The 19,986-nt window shown below is 32.7% G+C and overlaps 1 protein-coding gene across 1 annotated transcript in view; it reads right to left on the bottom strand.

The window, feature by feature from the left end:
- The window catches only part of Vps13a (vacuolar protein sorting 13 homolog A), a 268,516-nt gene that overhangs the window by 157,407 nt on the left and 91,123 nt on the right, over positions 1–19,986 (bottom strand). Inside the window, 8 exon segments of the mRNA XM_047525841.1 lie at positions 1,650–1,753; positions 1,833–1,949; positions 3,035–3,186; positions 3,398–3,459; positions 9,414–9,493; positions 13,129–13,285; positions 13,717–13,871; positions 16,880–16,964. Coding sequence (XP_047381797.1) covers positions 1,650–1,753; positions 1,833–1,949; positions 3,035–3,186; positions 3,398–3,459; positions 9,414–9,493; positions 13,129–13,285; positions 13,717–13,871; positions 16,880–16,964 — 912 coding nt within the window.

Here is a 19,986-nt window from a genome sequence, read left to right as displayed (position 1 = left end):
AAAAACCAAATCAATTCCAACCTTAGCATCAATAATCCTCAGGAAACAAAGGTATGAGGTCTGAAAAGAAGTCTACAGTTATGCTTCTGCCTAGTATGCATGAAACTGGAGAGAAAGTCATTCCAAACCCTAAAACAAGAAACAACCAGATAAACTATCACAACTTTTCTTGGAACCTACAGAAATATGAGGTCTCATGACAATAAAACACCATAAAATGAAAGGGAAAAAAACCTTTTTATTTTCAAGGAAAGTCAAAAGATAAGCACCAGCTCACTTGTGGCAAAAAGCAGGACACAAAGTTCCACACAAGTTAGGTAAAAATAAAATTTAGCTAAATAAATGGACTGTGGACTAATGTGAGATATTGAAACTCTGGAAGCCACAAAAACAAGACTAGTTCACACTCAGTTGCAGGTACTTCATGGACCTCTTCTGGAAGTTCATGAGAAAGACAGGAACAAAGTAGAAAATCAGACAGAGTATTCCTTGGTATATTCCTGGAAAAGGAAAAGAAGCCTCCAATGCAGAAAATAGTCCAAAGCACTACTAGGATTATCCACTTCTCAGAACAAAAGTTTTAAGACACTAAAGGGCAATAAACCTGGCCATCAAGGCTCAAATGAAGATTCAAAATTCTAGGGACAAAGATATGAGAAAACTATACCTGGGAGAAGAATAAGAAATCCTCCTGGGACAAGTCCTTTAGAGGTCCCCTTCTGCTGGGACAAAGTGGGATATTTGGTCCCATGTAGGAGCCCCAAACATATCAGTAAAATGCCATGGGGAAGAGGGACAGGATCACCAAGAATGTTCCATTTCTGAGACCTAAAGAAACAGGCAAGTGTTCTATGGACCTCTGAAACCATAAGTCTCAAAATAAACATTTCCTCCTTAAAACTGTTCTTGTCAGGTCTTTTAGTCACAGCAGTGAAAAAGTTGACTAGAACACTCTTTATGTCCATTCATGCACTTCCCCTTTCTTCTTGTCAAATTTCAAATGCTGACTTACTGACTCAACAAGAAGTTCAGGTGTTCTGAACTTACTATTTGATATATTCCTTCACTCTTCAGACCTCATTATTCAAGAATTACCTGTCCAAACTCCACAAGAGTATAAATCCAGAATCCCTAAAGTTTTACATCCAGTAACAAAACACCTACTCTTCAGTCACTAAGCATTCAATTCAAAGGGCTCTCTAAACATTACAAAAGCTCTATTAGTTAGCATCCCTGAAAATAAGTTTTTTAAAAAAATCTCAGACCTTCTGATGTTGGCATCTGAGATGCATTATGAGACTCAGGGTATATGAAGAGGAATAGGAAAAAAAAAAAAAAAAGAAGGGAGAAAAGTAACTAACTTAGCCCTGAAAACACTTTGTTCAGGAGCATTACTAATCATATTTATGAGATACAATTATCGTAATTTGAGAAAGAAAGAAATGAAATTTGCGATTAGGCAATTTGCTAAAAATAACACAACTACTAAGGAGTAGAGCTAAGAAAACCCAATTATGCCTGACCCTAAAATTCATGCCCATAACAAGTCATGTTGCTAAAATATAACTGTCTATATAACTGGTAAATATGACCACTCTTAAAGTACGATCATATTTAGTGATGTAGTATTAATGAAAACAAATTCTTACCTTTTTGTATACAGCCATTATATCAGAATCCAAAACAATTATATTCCTTAGCTTTGCATTTATTTCAACAACTGAAGTCCTCATAATCATTTCAGAATCAAGTCCTAAGGAAATAAAAAGATGACTAATAGTTTTTTCTTTCATTTAATCTTTTACTGAATTTATTTTAATGAGATTTATTACCTTCAATCTTAATTTCAGAAATGTTATGTTTCTGATCTTGAATAAAAATCCGTAAACATGATAATTCTGCTAAAATCTGCAAGGTTATAATATCTTCATTCATGGATAGTTTTAAAGCTATAAAAAAAATCATATTGCAAAATATAAGGGAAAAGTTTAGTAGTTACCATACTATACTTAGAAAGTAATGGAACTATCAACATAAATAGTGATATTAAAAGTCTGATTTGCATCAACTGAAAGCAAAATAATATAATTCCTACTGACATGAGACTTCTAAAAAACAATCATACCTAATTAAAAAAAAAAGGCAAAATGAAACACTGTTCCTAGAGGAGACTAATAAATTGAAACTAAGAACCTGTAGCTGTAAAATTCTAAATTTTTAAGACTCAATGATTATTAGGAAATACCTGACATTATCAAAATTACAAATTTTTGTTGCCTTTAAAAAGTAATAGGTTAAACATACCTAATCCAAAAATCCAAAAGACCCAAAACCAAAAACATTTTTAGCACCAACCTGACACTCAAAAGTTTCAGAGTTTGGAGAATTTCAAACTTTTGGAGTGGGTTACAACATTACTCTGATTTATATATACTCTGAGCAGAACTGGGGATGTAGCTCAGTTGGCAGAGTGCTTGCTTGCCTAGCATGTATGAGGCCCTGGGTTTGATCCTTAGCACTGACAGAAGAAGAAGAAAAAAAAATGAACACACACATAATTCACAACTCTGATATTACTCAAATTTTGTTAGTTTTTTGTTTTGTTCTGTGGTACTGAGGACTGAACCCAGGGGCACCTCTCCACTGAGCTTCAATCTCAGTCCTATTTTTTATTTTGAAACAGGGTCATGTTAAGTTACCCAGGCTGGCCTCGAACTTGCATTCCTCTTAATCTCTAAAATAATGCTATTAAATTACTAAATGCATGGACTTTCATCTAAACCAAATACTACTACTGTAAAATTTTCAACAAAAGTCAATTACATGCCAAAAATCCTCTCTTCAGGAGTAATAAGTTTCCTTTGCCTTTAGTATTATTTTCTAAAATTAACTTGACACATCATGAATCCTCTGGATGATAGTCTAGGCAACAGAATAATGAAGTCAATTATATAAATTAACAGTAAGTCTCAGGCCTAAATTTATTGATCTACGTGGTTAAAAAAAAATTGTAGTTGAAATTTTAAAGATATACCTAATTTTTTAATGACATCTCCTTTGTCTTCAGTCTCTCCAACAGACACTGAGGTTCGTTTTTCCACTGATTGTGGAAGAATGTTATTGAGATAATTCATTGTATTTAGAAGTGCTTCAGTATGTAAATGAATATCCAAAGATGAAAATTCACCTGAAGAACAATGTTGATTTTAGTAATGGGTCAATAAAAATTTGCTTGTATAGTCTCTATAAGGCACTATTCTTTGTGGTATCAAGGATACAATTTTATAATATTGTTTTATCCTCAAGGATTTCATAATGACAGTTATTAGATAATTTTAATAATATACTTGGACACAAAATACAATATCCAATTAAAAAGAAATTGTTATTCAATCATACCTTAAGCAGTTGTAAAACATTGTTATAGGTACTTTTCAAATCAGGTACATTTTTTTCAGCCTATCAAAAGAGAAAAGTCTATTAGCACACCTTAGGAAAACGTGTACATACAATTAATAATAGTGCTAACACACATATATATAATTGTCCCAGGAGTATGTATGTATAAGGTAACTACATACACATTACCTATTTTAAGTTAAGCATTTACCTAAAAAGGCAACTGCTTCACTAGAACAAAGCGATTTCTTTACTACAACAAAAAAAATTGGTAACTATGGGTTTCTCCAGCACATAGCAAGTATTCAATACATGTTATATATTATGGTTCTTATTATCAAGAAAGGAAATAGTAAATAATAACAAGTATATAGAACAATCATTCTATCATGAACTTTTTGTAGGTCTTTCTAATTCTTTCGTTTCTAAAAACAAATTTGTGACAGAATTGTCCAATGAATTTTCAAACACTATTTTTCTTTTTCCAAAATTTATCATTTACATTACTTTCAACTAAAAAATTGTATTGGTATATATTTAAGGGGTATGATGTGATGTTTTGATGTATGTATACAATGTGGAATGGTAAATCAAGCTAACTTACATATCCATCACCTAGCTTATCTATTACTTTTTGTGTTAAGACATTTAAAATTTAGATTTAGTTATTTTGAAATGTATATTATAATTGATTATAGTCACACTGTTGTGCAACAGATTATAAAACCTAGTTCTCCTATCTATCTGAAATTTTGTTGCCTTTTATCAACAGCTTGCTAAATTTCTTCCTTTTCTACCACCTAGCTTCTGGTAGCCACCATTTTTTAACTTCTATGAATTCAACTTTATCAGATTCTACACAGAAGTGAGATCATACAGTCTTAGTCTTTCAGCATCTGCATTATTTCATTTGCCATAATATCCTCCAGATTTGTCCATGTTAAAGCAAATGACAGAATTTCCTCTTTTTGAAAAATATTCCATTATATGTGTATATATACCATTATTTACTTTATTCATTTTCTTTGGAACACGTTTACAATTTAAAAGCTAATGGAAACATAATGACAAAAATCCTAAAACATCTATATCAAGAAAGGATCACTCAGAAGGGATAAGGAAGGACATTTCACATTGCTTAAGGGAACCATAACAAGACATAACAATCATAAATATTTATGCCCCAAACAATGGAGCATCTATGTACACCAAACAAACCCTTCTCAATTTCAGGAATCAAATAGACCACAATACAATAATACTGGCTAACTTTAACACACCTCTCTCACCACTAGATAGCTCTTCCAAACAAAAACTGAAAAAAGAAACCATAGAACTCAATAATACTTCAATAATTTACACTTAACAGACATAGAGAATATTCCATTCATCAATGAGTGAATATACTTTTTTCTCAATAGTACATGGATCCTTCTGCAAAAGAGACCACATGTTATGCCACAAAGCAACTCTTAACAAATACAAAAAAACAGAGATACTACCTTGTATTCCATTAGATAATAACAGAATGAAATTAGAAATCAATGATAAAATGATAAAATAAAAAATAGAAACTACTCTAACACCTGGAGACTAAATAATATGCTACTGAATGATGCTTGGATAGCAGAAGACATCAGGAAGGAGATAAAAAAGTTCTTAGAGGTAAACAAGAACACTGATACAACATATCAAAATCTCTGGGATACTATGAAAACAATACTAAGAGGCCAATTCATTCCATTGAGTTCATTCAATAAAAGAATTAAAAAAAAAATCAACAAATAAATGACCTAACATTACACCTCAAAGCTCTAGAAAAAGAATAGATCAACATCAAAGGTAGTAGAAGACAGGAAATAATTAAAATCAGAGCTGAAATCAATGAAACTGAAACAAAAGAAACAACTGAAAAAAAATTGACAAAATAAGAAGATGGTTCTTTAAAAAAATAAACAAAATTGATAAACCCTTAGCCACACTAGCGAAGAGAAAACTCAAATTACTAAATTTGTGATGAAAAAGGAGAGATCACAACAGCAACTATTGAAATATAAAACATAATTAGAAGTTATTTTGAAAATGTATATTCCAACAAAACAAAAATCTCGAAGACACTGACAAATTTCTAGAGACATATGATACACCCAAACTGAATTAGGAGGACACAGACAATTTAAACAGATAAATGTCAAGCAATGAAATGCAAGATGCCATCGAAAGCCTACCAATGAAGAAAAGCCTGGGACCAGAGGAATTCTCAGTCAAGTTCTTCAAAGAAGAACTAATACCAATACTCCTCAAAGTATTCCATGAAATAGAAAAGGAGGGAACCCTTCCAAACTCATTCTACAAAGCTAGTATCACCCTGACACCAAAATCAGACAAAGACACATCAAGGAAAGAAAACTTCAGACCAATATCCCTGATGAACACAGATGCAAAAATTCTTAACAAAATTCTTACAAATCCCATACAAAATCATATTAAAAAGAGAGTGCACCATGATCAAGTGGGGTTCATCCCAGGAATGCAAGGTTGGTTCAACCTCTGGAAATCAATAAATATAATTCAACACATCTACAGACTTAAAAGTTAAGAATTGTATGATCATTTCAATAGATGGAGAAAAAGCATTTTGTAAAATACAGCACCCCTTCATGCTCAAAACACTAGAAAAGATAAGGAAGGAAGGAACAAACTTCAACACTGTAAATGTTATCTATACTTAGTCCAAGGCCAACATCATTCTAAATGGAGAAAAACTGAAAGCATTCCCTCTAAATATTGAAACAAGACAGGGATGTCCTTTTTCACCACTTCTATTCAACATCATCCTGGAAACTCTAGCCAGAGCAATCAGACAGACTTGCAAGAAACCAAAGAATGTGAATAGGAAAAGAAGAACTCAAACTATCACTATTTGCTGATGACATGATTCTCTAAAAAATTCCACCAGAAATCTTCTACAACTTATAAATGAATTCAGCAAAGTAGCAGAATATAAAATCAATACTCATAAATCTAATGCATTTCTATTCATAAAGTGATGATCAACTGAAAGAGAAATTAGGAAAACTGCCCCATTCAAAATAGCCTTAAAAAAAAAAAAACTTGGGAATCAATCTAACAAAAGAGGTGAAAGACTCTACAATGAAAACTACAGAACACTAAAGAAAGAAATTAAAGAAAACCTTAGAAGATGGAAAGATCTCCCATGTTCTTGGATAGGCAGAATTAATATTGTCAAAATGGCCATACTACCAAAACTGTTATACAGATTCAATGCAATTCAATTAAAATCCCAATGACATACCTCATAGAAATAGAGAAATCATAAAATCATGAAATTCATTTAGAAGAATAAGAGACCCAGAATAGCCAAACCAATCCTTAGCAGAAAGAGCGAAGCAGGAGGATCATAACACTAGACCTTCAACTCTACTACGGATTAAAAAAAAAAAAAAAAAAAAACAGCATGGTATTGGCACCAATATACATGTCTACACAGACATGTAGACCAATGACACAGAATAGAAGACACAGAGACAAACCCACATAAATACAGTTATCTCATACTAGACAAAGGTGCCAAAAACATACAATGGAGAAAAGATAGCCTCTTCAACAAATGGTGCTGGGAAAACTGGAAATTCATTTGGGGAGCCACCCGTGTTTACCAGAATCAGGCTTGACTGAGCCATAGGATACAGGGGTCTGACTCCCAGAACTGGCAGTCATGGAAGACTGTTTTCAGATAGCCAAGGAATAAATGGCCCTGTACAGTATCTCACCTCTGAGGATATGCTAATTCTCTAAGCAAATGGCTTCCCTAACTCTACCCCATTCAGTTCCTCACAGAAGCAGCCTCTCTCTATTTGGGCCGATTTACTTATGCAACTATAAATAAAAGGAAGGTGAACTTCTCCATCTTATTGGAGGCTAGATCTGGTATGGCCTGATCCACCACACCCCCTTCCATTTGAAAAGATTATTGGCTCTTGTGTTTATTGATTAGACAAGTTTATTAGTAATTAGTTGATCACCAGCACCACTGTCCTCTGACAGAAACTCTTCCCCTCATCCATGTGGGATGGGAAAACCCCCACAATTCATATGCAGCAAAATGAAATTAAACCACTATCTCTCACCCCACCTAAAATTCAACTCAAAATGGATCAAGTACCTAGAAATTAGACCAGAGACCCTGCACCAAATAGTAGAAAAAATAGGCCCAAATCTTCATCATGTTAGCTTAGGACCTGACTTCCTTAACAAGACTCCTAAAGCACAAGAAGTAAAATTAAGAGTTTTTTTCTCAGCAAAGGAAACAATAATGTGAAAAGAGAGACTACAGAGTGGGAGAAAATCTTTACCATATGCACTTCAAAAAGAGCACTAATCTCAAAAATTTATAAAGAACTAAAAAAACTTATCACCAAAAATGCAAATAACCCAATCAATGAATGGGCTAAGGAACTGAACAGATAATTCATAGAAGACATACAATCGATCAACAAATATATGAAAAAATGTTCAATATCTCTAATAATTAGAGAAATGCAAATCAAAACTACTTATGATTTTATCTCACTCCAATTAGAATGGCTATTATCAAGAATATAAACAACATGGGCTGGGGATATAGCTCAGTTGGTAGAGTGCTTGCCTCATATGTACAAGGCCCTGGTTTTGATCCCCAGCACCACAAAAACCCAAAAGCAATAACAACAAAAAAGAATGCAAGCAAAAATAGGTGATGGCCAGGATGTGGGGGAAAAGGTACACTCATACATTGCTGGTGGGATTGCAAATTGGTACAGCCACTCTGGAAAGCAATATGGAGATTCCTCAGAAAATTTGGAATGGAACCACCATTTGACCCAGTTATCACACTCCCCGTTTTATACCCAAAGGACTTAAAATCAGCATTATACAGCGACAAAACCACATAAATGTTTATAGCAGCTCAATTCACAATAGCTAGATTGTGCAACCTAGATCCCCTTCAGTAGATGAGTGGATAAAGAAACTTTGGTATATATATATACAAGGAATATTTCTCAGCCATAAAGAAGAATGAAATTATGGCATTTGCAAGTAAACGGATGGAGTTGGAGAATATCATGCTAAGTGAAATAAGTGAAACCTAAAAAACTAAAGGCCAAATGTTTTCTCTGATAAGTGGATACTGATACATAATGGGGTGAGGGGGGTAAGGGAAGAATGGAGGAACATTGGAATGTGTAGAGAGAAATGAGGGTTGGGGAGGGGGTGGGGATAAGGAAAGATGGTGGAATGAGACAAACATTATGCACATGTATGCTTACACAAATGGTGTGACATTGTGTACAGATAAATGAAAAGTTGTACTCCATTTGTGTACAATGAATCAAAATGCATTCTGCTGTCATGTATAACCAAATAGAACAATAAAATACATATATATATATATAAAGAATGGATAGCAAAAAATGATCTTAAAAGCAATAAACTACTCTTACAGCATAATTCCTATTAAAAAGTGGGTGTTAAAATAATGTGGCTCTTACATAAAATAATGTCAATGAAAACACTGAATAAATCATAAATAGACCAACAGTACACAAAAAAATTTCACAGGAGATAAAACAGACATTAAATATCAATAGGAATGGAATGGAGTCATTGACACTAGGAAAATCAGGTAACTCAGACAATGGTAAAAACTGAAGTGAAATCATCACTTTCCATCATTTACAACACTAAATTTCACTAAGACTAAAACGTTTGTTTCTTCTGCAATACCCTGGAGTATTGCAAGTCCTTTCTCCTTAGAACATAGTTATTTTGCTATATGATATTTACAAATCACAACTACATAACAATGTTAAGAGAAACAGAACCTTTATTTGTTGTTACTGAGATTACACTAGACTAAATGTTAAACAAAATATTACTAAACTTACAAAATTTAATTATAAAATTTCAGTAGCACACTTACCTATCAAGCAGATATAAATGGAACCACTTACCTTCACATATTCCAACGTTAACAGATCTTCCATTGTGTTATCCAATGTTGTGACCAAATAAACTGGTTTCTTGTTTTCATCTAAAAATAAAAGTTTTGATTATCTTTTGGTAGGAAAACTGAAAATAAACACAGGCAATATTAATTGTAATCAATTATAATATTATAGTTATACAATTGAAAAGGGCTTTCCAGTACCAGTTCCAGTCCTTGGTATGTACTTACTCAGTTCTACAAGTGTAATTTCTCCTTACGATTTCATTCCCTTCCTTTGCACCTCAATACTAAAGCCTCAAACCTTTCTAATTCTAGACAGTAGGTAAGGTAAGAAAAATTAGCAATCTATTAAATGAAAGGACATGAAGAGACTTAAGGCCCCAGATCACAAAAATCACTAGAAAAGTCATCAGTCCTGGAAAATCCAGTTGTTGAGAAGACTGATAAGGAATATGATGAGAAATATTTTATATATAGTTTAGATTAAATTAATTCTATTATCACATAATCAATTTTTTTTGGGGGGGTGCTGGGGATCGAACCCAGGGCCTTGTGCTTACAAGACAAGCACTCTACCGACTAAGCTATCTCCCCAGCCCCCACATAATCAATTTTGATTATATTACTGCTTCTATTCAAAACCTGCCATTGTAAAGAAACTACTATGGAAGAGATTTTTGTAAAATGCCTTTTAAACCTAACATCACCAAATTACTTATGGCTATTAGAAGTCAATATCTAGAGACTGGGAAAAAGGACAACAAACTAACTACACTATTCTTGAGGAAAAAAACACCACAAATTCCACAAAGTCCTCCAATCTTAAAAGCTTATTACATATAAATCCAGCTTTCTAATGCAGGTGCTAACCACACTTTTATCTCCAAAAAGGTCCATACTTTGTTTACACATTTACTGATTGAACAAATTTATTGATAATCTACTTTGCATGAGAAACTGTGCTATTCCCTCTCTCTCAAGAAAACAAGGGCAAATGGCTACAGTGGTAACTGTATGCCCTGTGTTTTTATTTGTAATTGTTTTCTTATGCTTTGCTCTTGAGAAAACAAAGATAAGCAAGTGTAAAATTTAACAACTGCTATAATATTTCCAGGGCACTGCAGAACACTGTTTAGTTGGTTTACTTTTCTTTCCAATTATCAAAGCAAACTGCTTCTTGGTACAAAAAGCATAATAAAATTCTGTATCTGCTGCATATGTGATCTTCTTAGTAAGAGGTAACCATAACACAATCTATCACAGGGTTACTGCACAAATGCAGATGAAAAAATAATACATAAATCATGTCTTGACCCATTTTCAGGCTGTACTACTTAATTAAAAAATGGGTCATAGATCTTGACAGCTCACCAAAGAAGGTATACATATAGCAAATAAGCAGATGAAAAAAGGCTTCACGCCATGTCACCAGAGAAATGCAAACTGTTGCTATGTACCTAGTAGAATGACCCAAATCCAGAATTCTGATACCACCAAATGTTGGCACGCTTATTTACCACCAGTAAAAAGACGAAATGGTACAACCACTTTGGAAAACAGTATGGTAGTTCTTTATTGAACTGCACATACTCTCACCATATGATTTGATCATCACAAACTCTGGTATTTACTGGAAGAAACCAAAAACTTAAGTCTATGCAAACACCTGCATATGGATATTCCTAGCAGTTTTATTCATAACTGGCAAAACTTGGAAACAACTAAGACGTCCTTCAGTAGGTGAACAGATTAAATAAACCATGATATACTTAGATGATGGAACATTATTCCTTGCTTAAAAAAAATGCTATCAAGCTGTGAAAGGATATAAAGAAAATTTAAATACATATTACTAAATGAAAGAATTTAATCAGAAAAAGGATACATACTGTATGATTCCAATTTTATGATGTGCTTGAAAAGGTAAAAATTTGGAAATAATAAAAAGATCAGTGACTGCCACTGGTTATATGGTAGGGAATTATGATTAAGATGAAGCAAAGAGGATTTTCAGCACCGTAGTACTACCTTTTGATAAATATAATGGTGGATACTTTTCATTATACTTTTGTCTAAATGCATATCTGTATAACACAATGAGTGAACTCTAATGTAAACTATGAACGCTAATGTAAACTATGGATTCAAAAATCATAAAAGTAGAAATAAAAATAGTATCTACCTAATGCCTAACAAAGAAAAAGACACAGCGCATTTTCTTAGATATAATAGATCCATTACGATTCTAGGGGGGAAAAAAAAAGTTTTCTGATAGACACAATATCATTCCCCTTAAAAACAAGAAAATCAAGACAAGACTGCTACACTGTTATCTTCAGGGATTATAAGGCAAAATGGACTTTGAAGATGTGATTATGGTTAAATGGAGATTATCCTGGATTATTCGCCTGAGTTAAGAGTGAAAGGAAAAGGTAGAAGAGGAGGTTAGAGATAGTCCTATGAGGATCACACCCTGTCCTGGGTCTGAGATGTAGAAAGATATGACTCAAGAACCAACAGAAACTTCTAGGAATCAAGGACAGTCATGAGCTAACAGCAAGAAAACAAACTTAAATCATGTGCAAATGAATTTAGTCAACAACATAATGAACAGGGAAATGGATCCTCCTCTAGAGCCTCCAAAAGGGAACTGTTACTGACATCTTGATTTTTTCAGGTCTCTCTTTTTTTTTCCTTAGTGTATTATAGTTATTCATAATACTGAGATTCATTTTGACATATTTATAAATCATATAACACAGTTTTCTCTGTACAGTGGGACTTATATCAGATTTCTTCCCTATAGAACTTTTTTTTTTTTTTTTTTTTGTGGTGCTGGGGATTTGAATCCAGGGCCTTGTGCTTACAAGGCAAGCACTCAACCAGCTGAGCTATATCCCCAGCCCCCCTATAGAACTTTAAAATAACAAATTTATGTTGTTTTGAGACACAAAGTTTGTAGTAAATTGTTACAGTAGTAACAGGAAACTAATTTGGTGTTCCTGTATTAAATGCAGATTTAAAATTTAATCATATTTGATTTCCCTTAATGAAAAAAACAAAATCTTCATTTTATTTCTGGTCTACCCCTTCCTCAGACTACCAACTATAAGAAAAGTCAAAAACTAACTCTGCTATGGTTTGAATGTGGTTTGTCCCCCCAGGATTAATGTGCTACAGGCCTGGTCCTCAGTGTTGTGGTGGTAAGGTGGTCAAATCTTCAAGAGGTAGAGTTTAGTGGGAAATGATTAGGTCACTGGGGACACTGTCCTGAGGAGGCATGAATATAGTTCTTGTGGGACCCCAGTTAGTTTCTGTTGGAGTGAATAATTATAACAGAGTGAGCCTGATCCCTGGATCAGCCTCTGGCTTTCTGTCTCACCATGTGATCTCTACTACACATACTCCTGCCATAATGCTACCCACAAAGAGGTCCTCACCAGAAGTCAAATAAATGGCACCACTAGAGCTTGGTCTTTCAGCCTCCAAATTTATGAGTTAATTGAGCCTCTTTTCTATACTTACTATTCAATCTCAAGTATTTTGTTATAGCAATGGAAAACAGACTAGTATAAACTATAAAAGTACGAACATAATATAATAGTTCTCTGAGAATATTTTAGCAAATGTACTGATTCAAAGTCTAAAAGAATTGAAAGTTCTCCAGCAGGTAAATGATGAAATTTATTTATTTATTTTTAAGAAATAGAGATTCTTACCTACATATTCTGGGCATTTTAAGCAGAACTCTTTCAAAAAGGCACTTGCTTTCAAATCAAATGTTCTAAGTTCAACTTCTGTGCCTAATCCTAAAACATCAATTTCTACCACAGGTAGTTCACAATCTCCCACAAGGTGATAAAATTGAATCAAAACCTGAAGAAGAATGGAAAATGAAACTACCACTATTAACACAAAATCATGTTTACTTGCACAGTGGTTATATATGGATATATGAAATGTATATGCACATACACACATGCTATACATGATGTACTATGTATTTAAAACTTAGAAGCAATTTTATAATCACTACTCCACATATCATCATCACTCCACTTACTATACAATCATTTTTAAGAAATATGTATTGAAAACCCACAACGTATCACATCTAAACACCTAATTCTTGATTAAATAAGTTATTCTACAGAAAAAAGAAAGGGGAGGATGAAAGGGAATCACAAAGCACCATACATAAAATCTGCTTTTACTTTAACTGAGATGTAATACCTATTAGCAATGAGGCTGCAAATGGTAGACATGACAATTTAAATAACTGGTATTAATTTTACCATGTCACATACCTCTGCTACTTCAAATCGCATTTTAAACTCAGACAAATTTACTGAACAATCTTGCTTTTGTAACTTTTTGTGTTGAATATTTTTAATTCTAGTTGGAACTTGAGGAAACTCTCCCAAGGGACTACATGGTGCATCAAAAAATTCTTCCTCTGAGTCTAAATTTCAAGAATATTATTTCAATCAATAATAAAAAATCATCAATGTAATAACTATAATAACTTCTGAAATATAAACATTAAAACAGTAAGATATATCTTAAAAATTTAATAGAAACATGAAAATTAAGGTAAATGGAAAAGAATACAGGAATTACTTTTGAACAAATAGCATTCTTGACAACAACAAAAAAAAGTATAGGAAAACTATAAAAAGTAATCCTTAGCTTACAGAAGATCACCTTATAAAATTATTAGTCTATTTCAAAGTTTCACAAGAATATTTTACAGTAAATGACAATACCAAGATTATACACATCACGAATACTCAGAGTAACATGATAAAATGATAATTTACCTGAATAGTCTAACAGGACTTAGATATAAGCTCTGCAATATTAGTGGCAGAAGGCAGGCCCTGAAGTTTGAATGAAGCAACATGCCCCTCCATTTACAGTTTTTTTAATGTGATTTCAGTTACCCACAGTCACCCACAGCTCAAAAATATTAAATGAAAAATTCCAAGAATCATCTATTTAAAATTATTAAAAGGTTTAAACTGCATGCTATCCTGAGTAGCATTAGGAAAGCTTGCACTATTCCAAGAATATGAATTATTCTTTTGTCAGTATATTGTAGAGGCAAAGAAAGAAGTCTCCCTTCTCTTTCCAAAAGTCTGAAAGTTTGCTGGCATGAACTGATGATAATAGGAAAAAAATACATATATTTATTAACATGCAAAGAGGAGAATCACAGGATTGTGATTACCCAAACAACCCAATGAGGTTCAGGTATTTATATACTCTTCTTTAGAAGGGAAAGGGGGATGTGAAATGTGACAATTGGAGAGGTAGTAAATGATTTTAGGTAAATGAATAGGCTCAATGCTCAGATAAAGTCAGATTCTCTTTGGGAATTGAAAGGTCCTAGGAGATAAACAAATAGCTTATACAAATTTAGTCCAGGTGCAGTTATATTCTTTAATTTTCCTAACTGCAGACATGAGTTCAGCTAAAGATCATTGTTTCCATATTTGGCAGTTTTAGGCTTTGTGTGGTATCATGGAAAAAGCTTTTCCAGCATCTGCTACTCCTCAAATACCTTTAATTTAAAATAATCAGCATACTAAAGTGTCATCTTTGGAGGTGTATTCCCTGGACTCCTTCAGTATTCATACCGCACACAATACACATCCATTAGTCATTTAGCAACCATCTTGGTTATCAGATGGACTCTTGTGGAACTGTGGTGTGTGTGTACATGTAACCCTTATTTTATTCACTACTGGCCCCAGCCTAAGAGTAGTGATGCTAGCAATTCAAACATGCCCGAGAGAAGCCATAAAATGCTTCCTTTAAGTTAAAAGGCAAAAGTTCTGAATTTTTAAGGAAAGCAAAAACCATATGCTGATATTGCCAGGATCCACTCTAGAAATGAGGACTCTATGAAACTGACAAAAAAATCCATGTTAGTTTCACTGTCATACCTCATACATGGCTATACCTCACAAAGCCACAGTGCAATATTTAGCGCTTAAGTAAGGTGAAAAGCACACTGAACTTAATCAGTTATACACATATAGGAAAAAATAGTATTAATAGAATTTGATACTATCTGTGATTTCAGATATCCACTGGGAGTATAAAAATGTATCTTCCATGAATAAAGGGAGATTACCATATACTATACAACTACTATACACTATGCAACTATTTTTTTCTCTTTCCATATCTTTAGATATCCCCCTGACCTTTAAAAGGATCAAAAACGTAAAAAACATTCAACCACTGAATAAAACTAAAAAGAGACTTAAAGGAATCTACAATAATCTGAAATATATCCCTAATAACCTAAAACTGAAGTTAAGAGTACATGACCTCACTAAATTTCCTCTCTGATTACCATATACAAAAATGTATGCCTTAGAAAATGGGATTAGGATGTCACTTTTTGTTATTTAACATTTGGCCTTTTTGAGTCTTAAAAATACAGAAACACTTTTTTTTTTCCAGTTTGGTCATGAAAAAACAGATATTAGGTATTAGAATATTTACAATATTTTATATGTGAATTTTGGTATTAAAACTTGATTTTTCTTCAATAAATAAAAAATATAAAAGTTTTTCCTATACCAAATTCTCCAAATAACTAAATACCACATTACAAATTAGACATCTACAGAGTTTTGTGGAATTTTTTAATCCCAAATTCAATAAACATTATTTACTTACTAGTGATTCTTGGCATTAAAAATTCAACTTATACCAAAAACAAAAAAGAGAGAAAAGGAAAAAAAATCTTATCACAAAGGCAACTTTAAGCAATATCCAAATTGTGTTATATTAAAGAAATTTCAATGAAAATATCTTCATAATATAAAAATATCTGCTACTGCCTATTTTTTTTAATATGACTATAGCAGATGAGACTATACCATTCCATGTCTTTTTGACAAAAGGGTTATATTGAGTTCATTACTTGGAGAAACAACATACACAGAAACAACTCTGAAGATAAAGCATAAATTTCCCTTTTATAAGGGATGTTAAAATTTATAAAGGATATATACCTTTGTAAGGATGTCTCCTGTACAAGAAAGATAACTCTTACATGAGAAAATCTCATCAAAGGGGAAGATGCTGCCTTCATTCAGCATAATAAATCTTTTATACCATACCTCTCCTAGTTACATTTCTGAAACCTCCCTCCCCCTAGCACAGCAGCACAAAACTCCTTTTCTCTATTTGGTCCAAATTGGTATATAAGCTCAAGTTTTAATCGTCCTTTGAGTTACTAATCTCCAGTGCTTCCCATGTAAAATTAAGATTTAACTGTTCATAAATTTGGTAGTTTCCTCTTGCAATCTTTATTTTCAAAAAACCTAGGTTAAAAGAAAAAATATTTCCCCTTCTCTAAATATTCATATCAGGAAAATATGCTTCAAAATGGAAATTGTTTTAATAATATAGGTATGATAACAAAAATTTCCTTAAGCAATTTCATTTTACCATCCTCAGTAATATATGGAAGTTCCAAGATAGGAATTATTTTCTGTGAAATATGTGTTGGTCCAGATCCAGTAGATGCTTGAATCTGGGGGAGAAAAAAAGCAATTTACTGTCAAGTAGCACAAAATTTTTTTATTCAAAATTGTCAATTTGGACAAACACTCAATTTAAATGATCTGAGAAAAAAATCAAGTCTAAATTAGAAAGGTACATTATAAAATGTAGATTTAAAGTAGATTTACAAATTTTAAAGTTCTAAACATTAACTGTAGAACTGTTATAATTTCCTTGATAATAAGCTGTAAGAAACAAATCAGATAAATTTTAACCCAATATTTTACTAAATAAGGAAACCATCTCCAGGACATCCATGACAACAAACCACAAATCTCAACATTTAAGGCCTCTAGAGAGTGTGCAATTTTACTTTTATTTTTTAGGGATATTTCAGTAAATTTACTTTTTTACTGCACTGGGCAACATAACATATAAAGACATATAATACTAAAAATAACATGCCTGAATCTTTGACCCAGACCAAGAAATAAAATGTTACCATACTCTGATCTTAGAAGCATCTCATGTGTTCCTTGTTGTTCACATTTCCTACACTGATCATGATCTTCTTTTAATTTAGTTGTTTATATTTAAATTCCTATAATTAATTATCTAACAATACAATGTTTAGTATGCCCCTTTCTAAACTGTAGAGAAAAAAAGTATCACATATATTTTCTTGAGACTTCCTTCTTTTACAAAATAATCTAAATTTTAATTGTACCAACAGTTCACAATTTTCACTAACTTGTAGTTCAATGAGGAATAAACCAATATTTACTTATTTGTCCACCACTCTTGTTGAAAACTATTTACAGATTTTTGCTTTTATTTACAGAACCACTATAAGCATACTTGAAGACTTTTGAAGATTTTTGCAAAGAGTAGAATTTTGTGGTTACCTTATAAAGTACTATCAAACTATTTTCACAAGTGTTTAAACATATTACACTAATACCAGCAGTAGATGTGAGGTTTGCATATCTCCTTATCCACACAAATACTTATGGTTCTCAAACTTAACCAACTGAACTGGAAATTTCACCTTAGTTTTAATTAGAAATTCATAAATGTGCAATAGATATGCATCATATCATAGTTTCATAGGCTCTTTGTGTTTGCCCTTTGCTGAAAGTGTTTTAAGTTTGCAGAGAAGAAACAGTACAAATATTAAAACAGTATAACCTACTACATAGGAGTCTGTAAACCAAAGTACAAAATTCACTAAATTTTCAAAACATAAACACATCCAAGCACCCACCACTCACATCCATGCAGAGAACATTACAAGCAACTCAGAAACCTCCTTCATGTTCCTGGTAATCATTAGGCATCCTATAAAAGAATAACCACTTAAACTACATTAATTTCAACTTTCAATGTTTTTGAATTTTTACACATACATTCAGGAAAGGGACTGGCCTATTATTTTCCTCTTTTACCATATGTATGTTAGATTTTGGAATTTACACTCATTTTCTAAAATACCCTGAAATGTTTTTGAAGGAAGCTCCTCCCTAGTCACTGAACCTCACTGCATGTATCAATGTACCCCCCATAGTATTCCATTGTATATGCCATTATTTTTTATCCACTCACTTCTTGATAGATAACTGTAATTTTTCCCTGCTTTTAAAAAATATACATATATATATATATATATATATATATATACTTATACTTATAGGTGGACACAATACCTTTATTTTATTTTTATGTGGTACTGAGGATCAAACCCAAGGCCTCAGTTGTGCTAGAACACTCCACCACTAAGCCACAACCCCAGCCCCTTCCCTGCTTTTTAATATGGTAAATAACCTTACTATGAGCATTCAAGTTCAAGTTTTTTAGTGGGCATGTTTTCACTTCTTAGGTCAAAATCTACTAATAGAATTTCCAAGTTGTGCAGTAAGTATGTATTTATTTAACAAACTCACCAAACTATTCTCCAAAAGGGTTATACCATGTTCTAGTTACAACAGCAAAGTATGAGAGTCTTAAATCTGTATCATGTCAATACCTTGACATGGTGCTGTCATTCTTAGTTATTCTAAACAATGTTTAGTGGTATTTTAGTCTGTGTTCAATTCTCTCATGGGTAATCAAGCTGAACATCTTTTCAGATTATTGTTTACCCATTAATTATTGAGTTGCTGGTCTCCTTATATATTTTGGAAACAAATCCTTGGTAAGATGTATGTGTTGAAGACATTTTTATAAAGAGGATGGATAGATGGATGTTCTTTGGTTTCTCTTTTATAACAGTGTCTTTCAAAGAAGGCAAATTTAATCTTCATGAAATCCAAGTTATCTTTCTTTTATGCTATATTTGTGCTTTTTACATCTAAAGAGATCTTTGCCTACTGCAAAGACTCCAAAGATTTTCTTTCATGTTTTGTGTTCCAGAAACTATTCCTTTGTCATTTAACTTTAGGTCTATGTTCCAATCTCAAGTTAGATTCTATATATGGTATGAGGTAAGGGTAGAATTTCATTTGTTTCCCATATGAAAACCTAGTTGTTTAGCACCATTTATTGTGAAGAGCAAATCCCTAAACCCTCAATTTAAACCCCTCAATTTAATAAATTAATCAGATATTATAGATTTATCTTACAATGTTATTCTGCTTTACTCATCAGCTTGTTAATCCTTCAGCCAATATCATACTTTGTTGCATAAAGTAGTTATATGGTAAGCCTTAAAACTGCCTTACAACCAACTGAATTCAGGACATGCTACACCCCAGACAAATATGGTACTATGTATTTGGGAGAACAGCAACAAGGTCTCACTGACTAACATAACATCCTTTTCTCTTAAAGTAGGTCATAAAATAATTCTTTGACCCTCCTCTAAACTATGTCGGAGACATAGATGAATCCACTAATTGGGCTCTAACTCTCATAACTCAATCACTTTACCTCTAAACTTCCTTGCATTGTCTCACACATGAGCTTTTGAGGGACAATTCATATCCAAATCATTAAGGAGACTAAAAATTTCATAAAATAAAACAACAATGAAGAGTGCCACAAAGGTTTGCCACATA

Source organism: Sciurus carolinensis, chromosome 14 (assembly GCF_902686445.1).
Source record: "Sciurus carolinensis chromosome 14, mSciCar1.2, whole genome shotgun sequence".
In the NCBI taxonomy this organism is placed as follows: domain Eukaryota; kingdom Metazoa; phylum Chordata; class Mammalia; order Rodentia; family Sciuridae; genus Sciurus; species Sciurus carolinensis.
The sequence above is the reverse complement of the archived record's forward strand: the minus strand, read 5'-3'. Positions and strand labels throughout refer to the sequence as shown.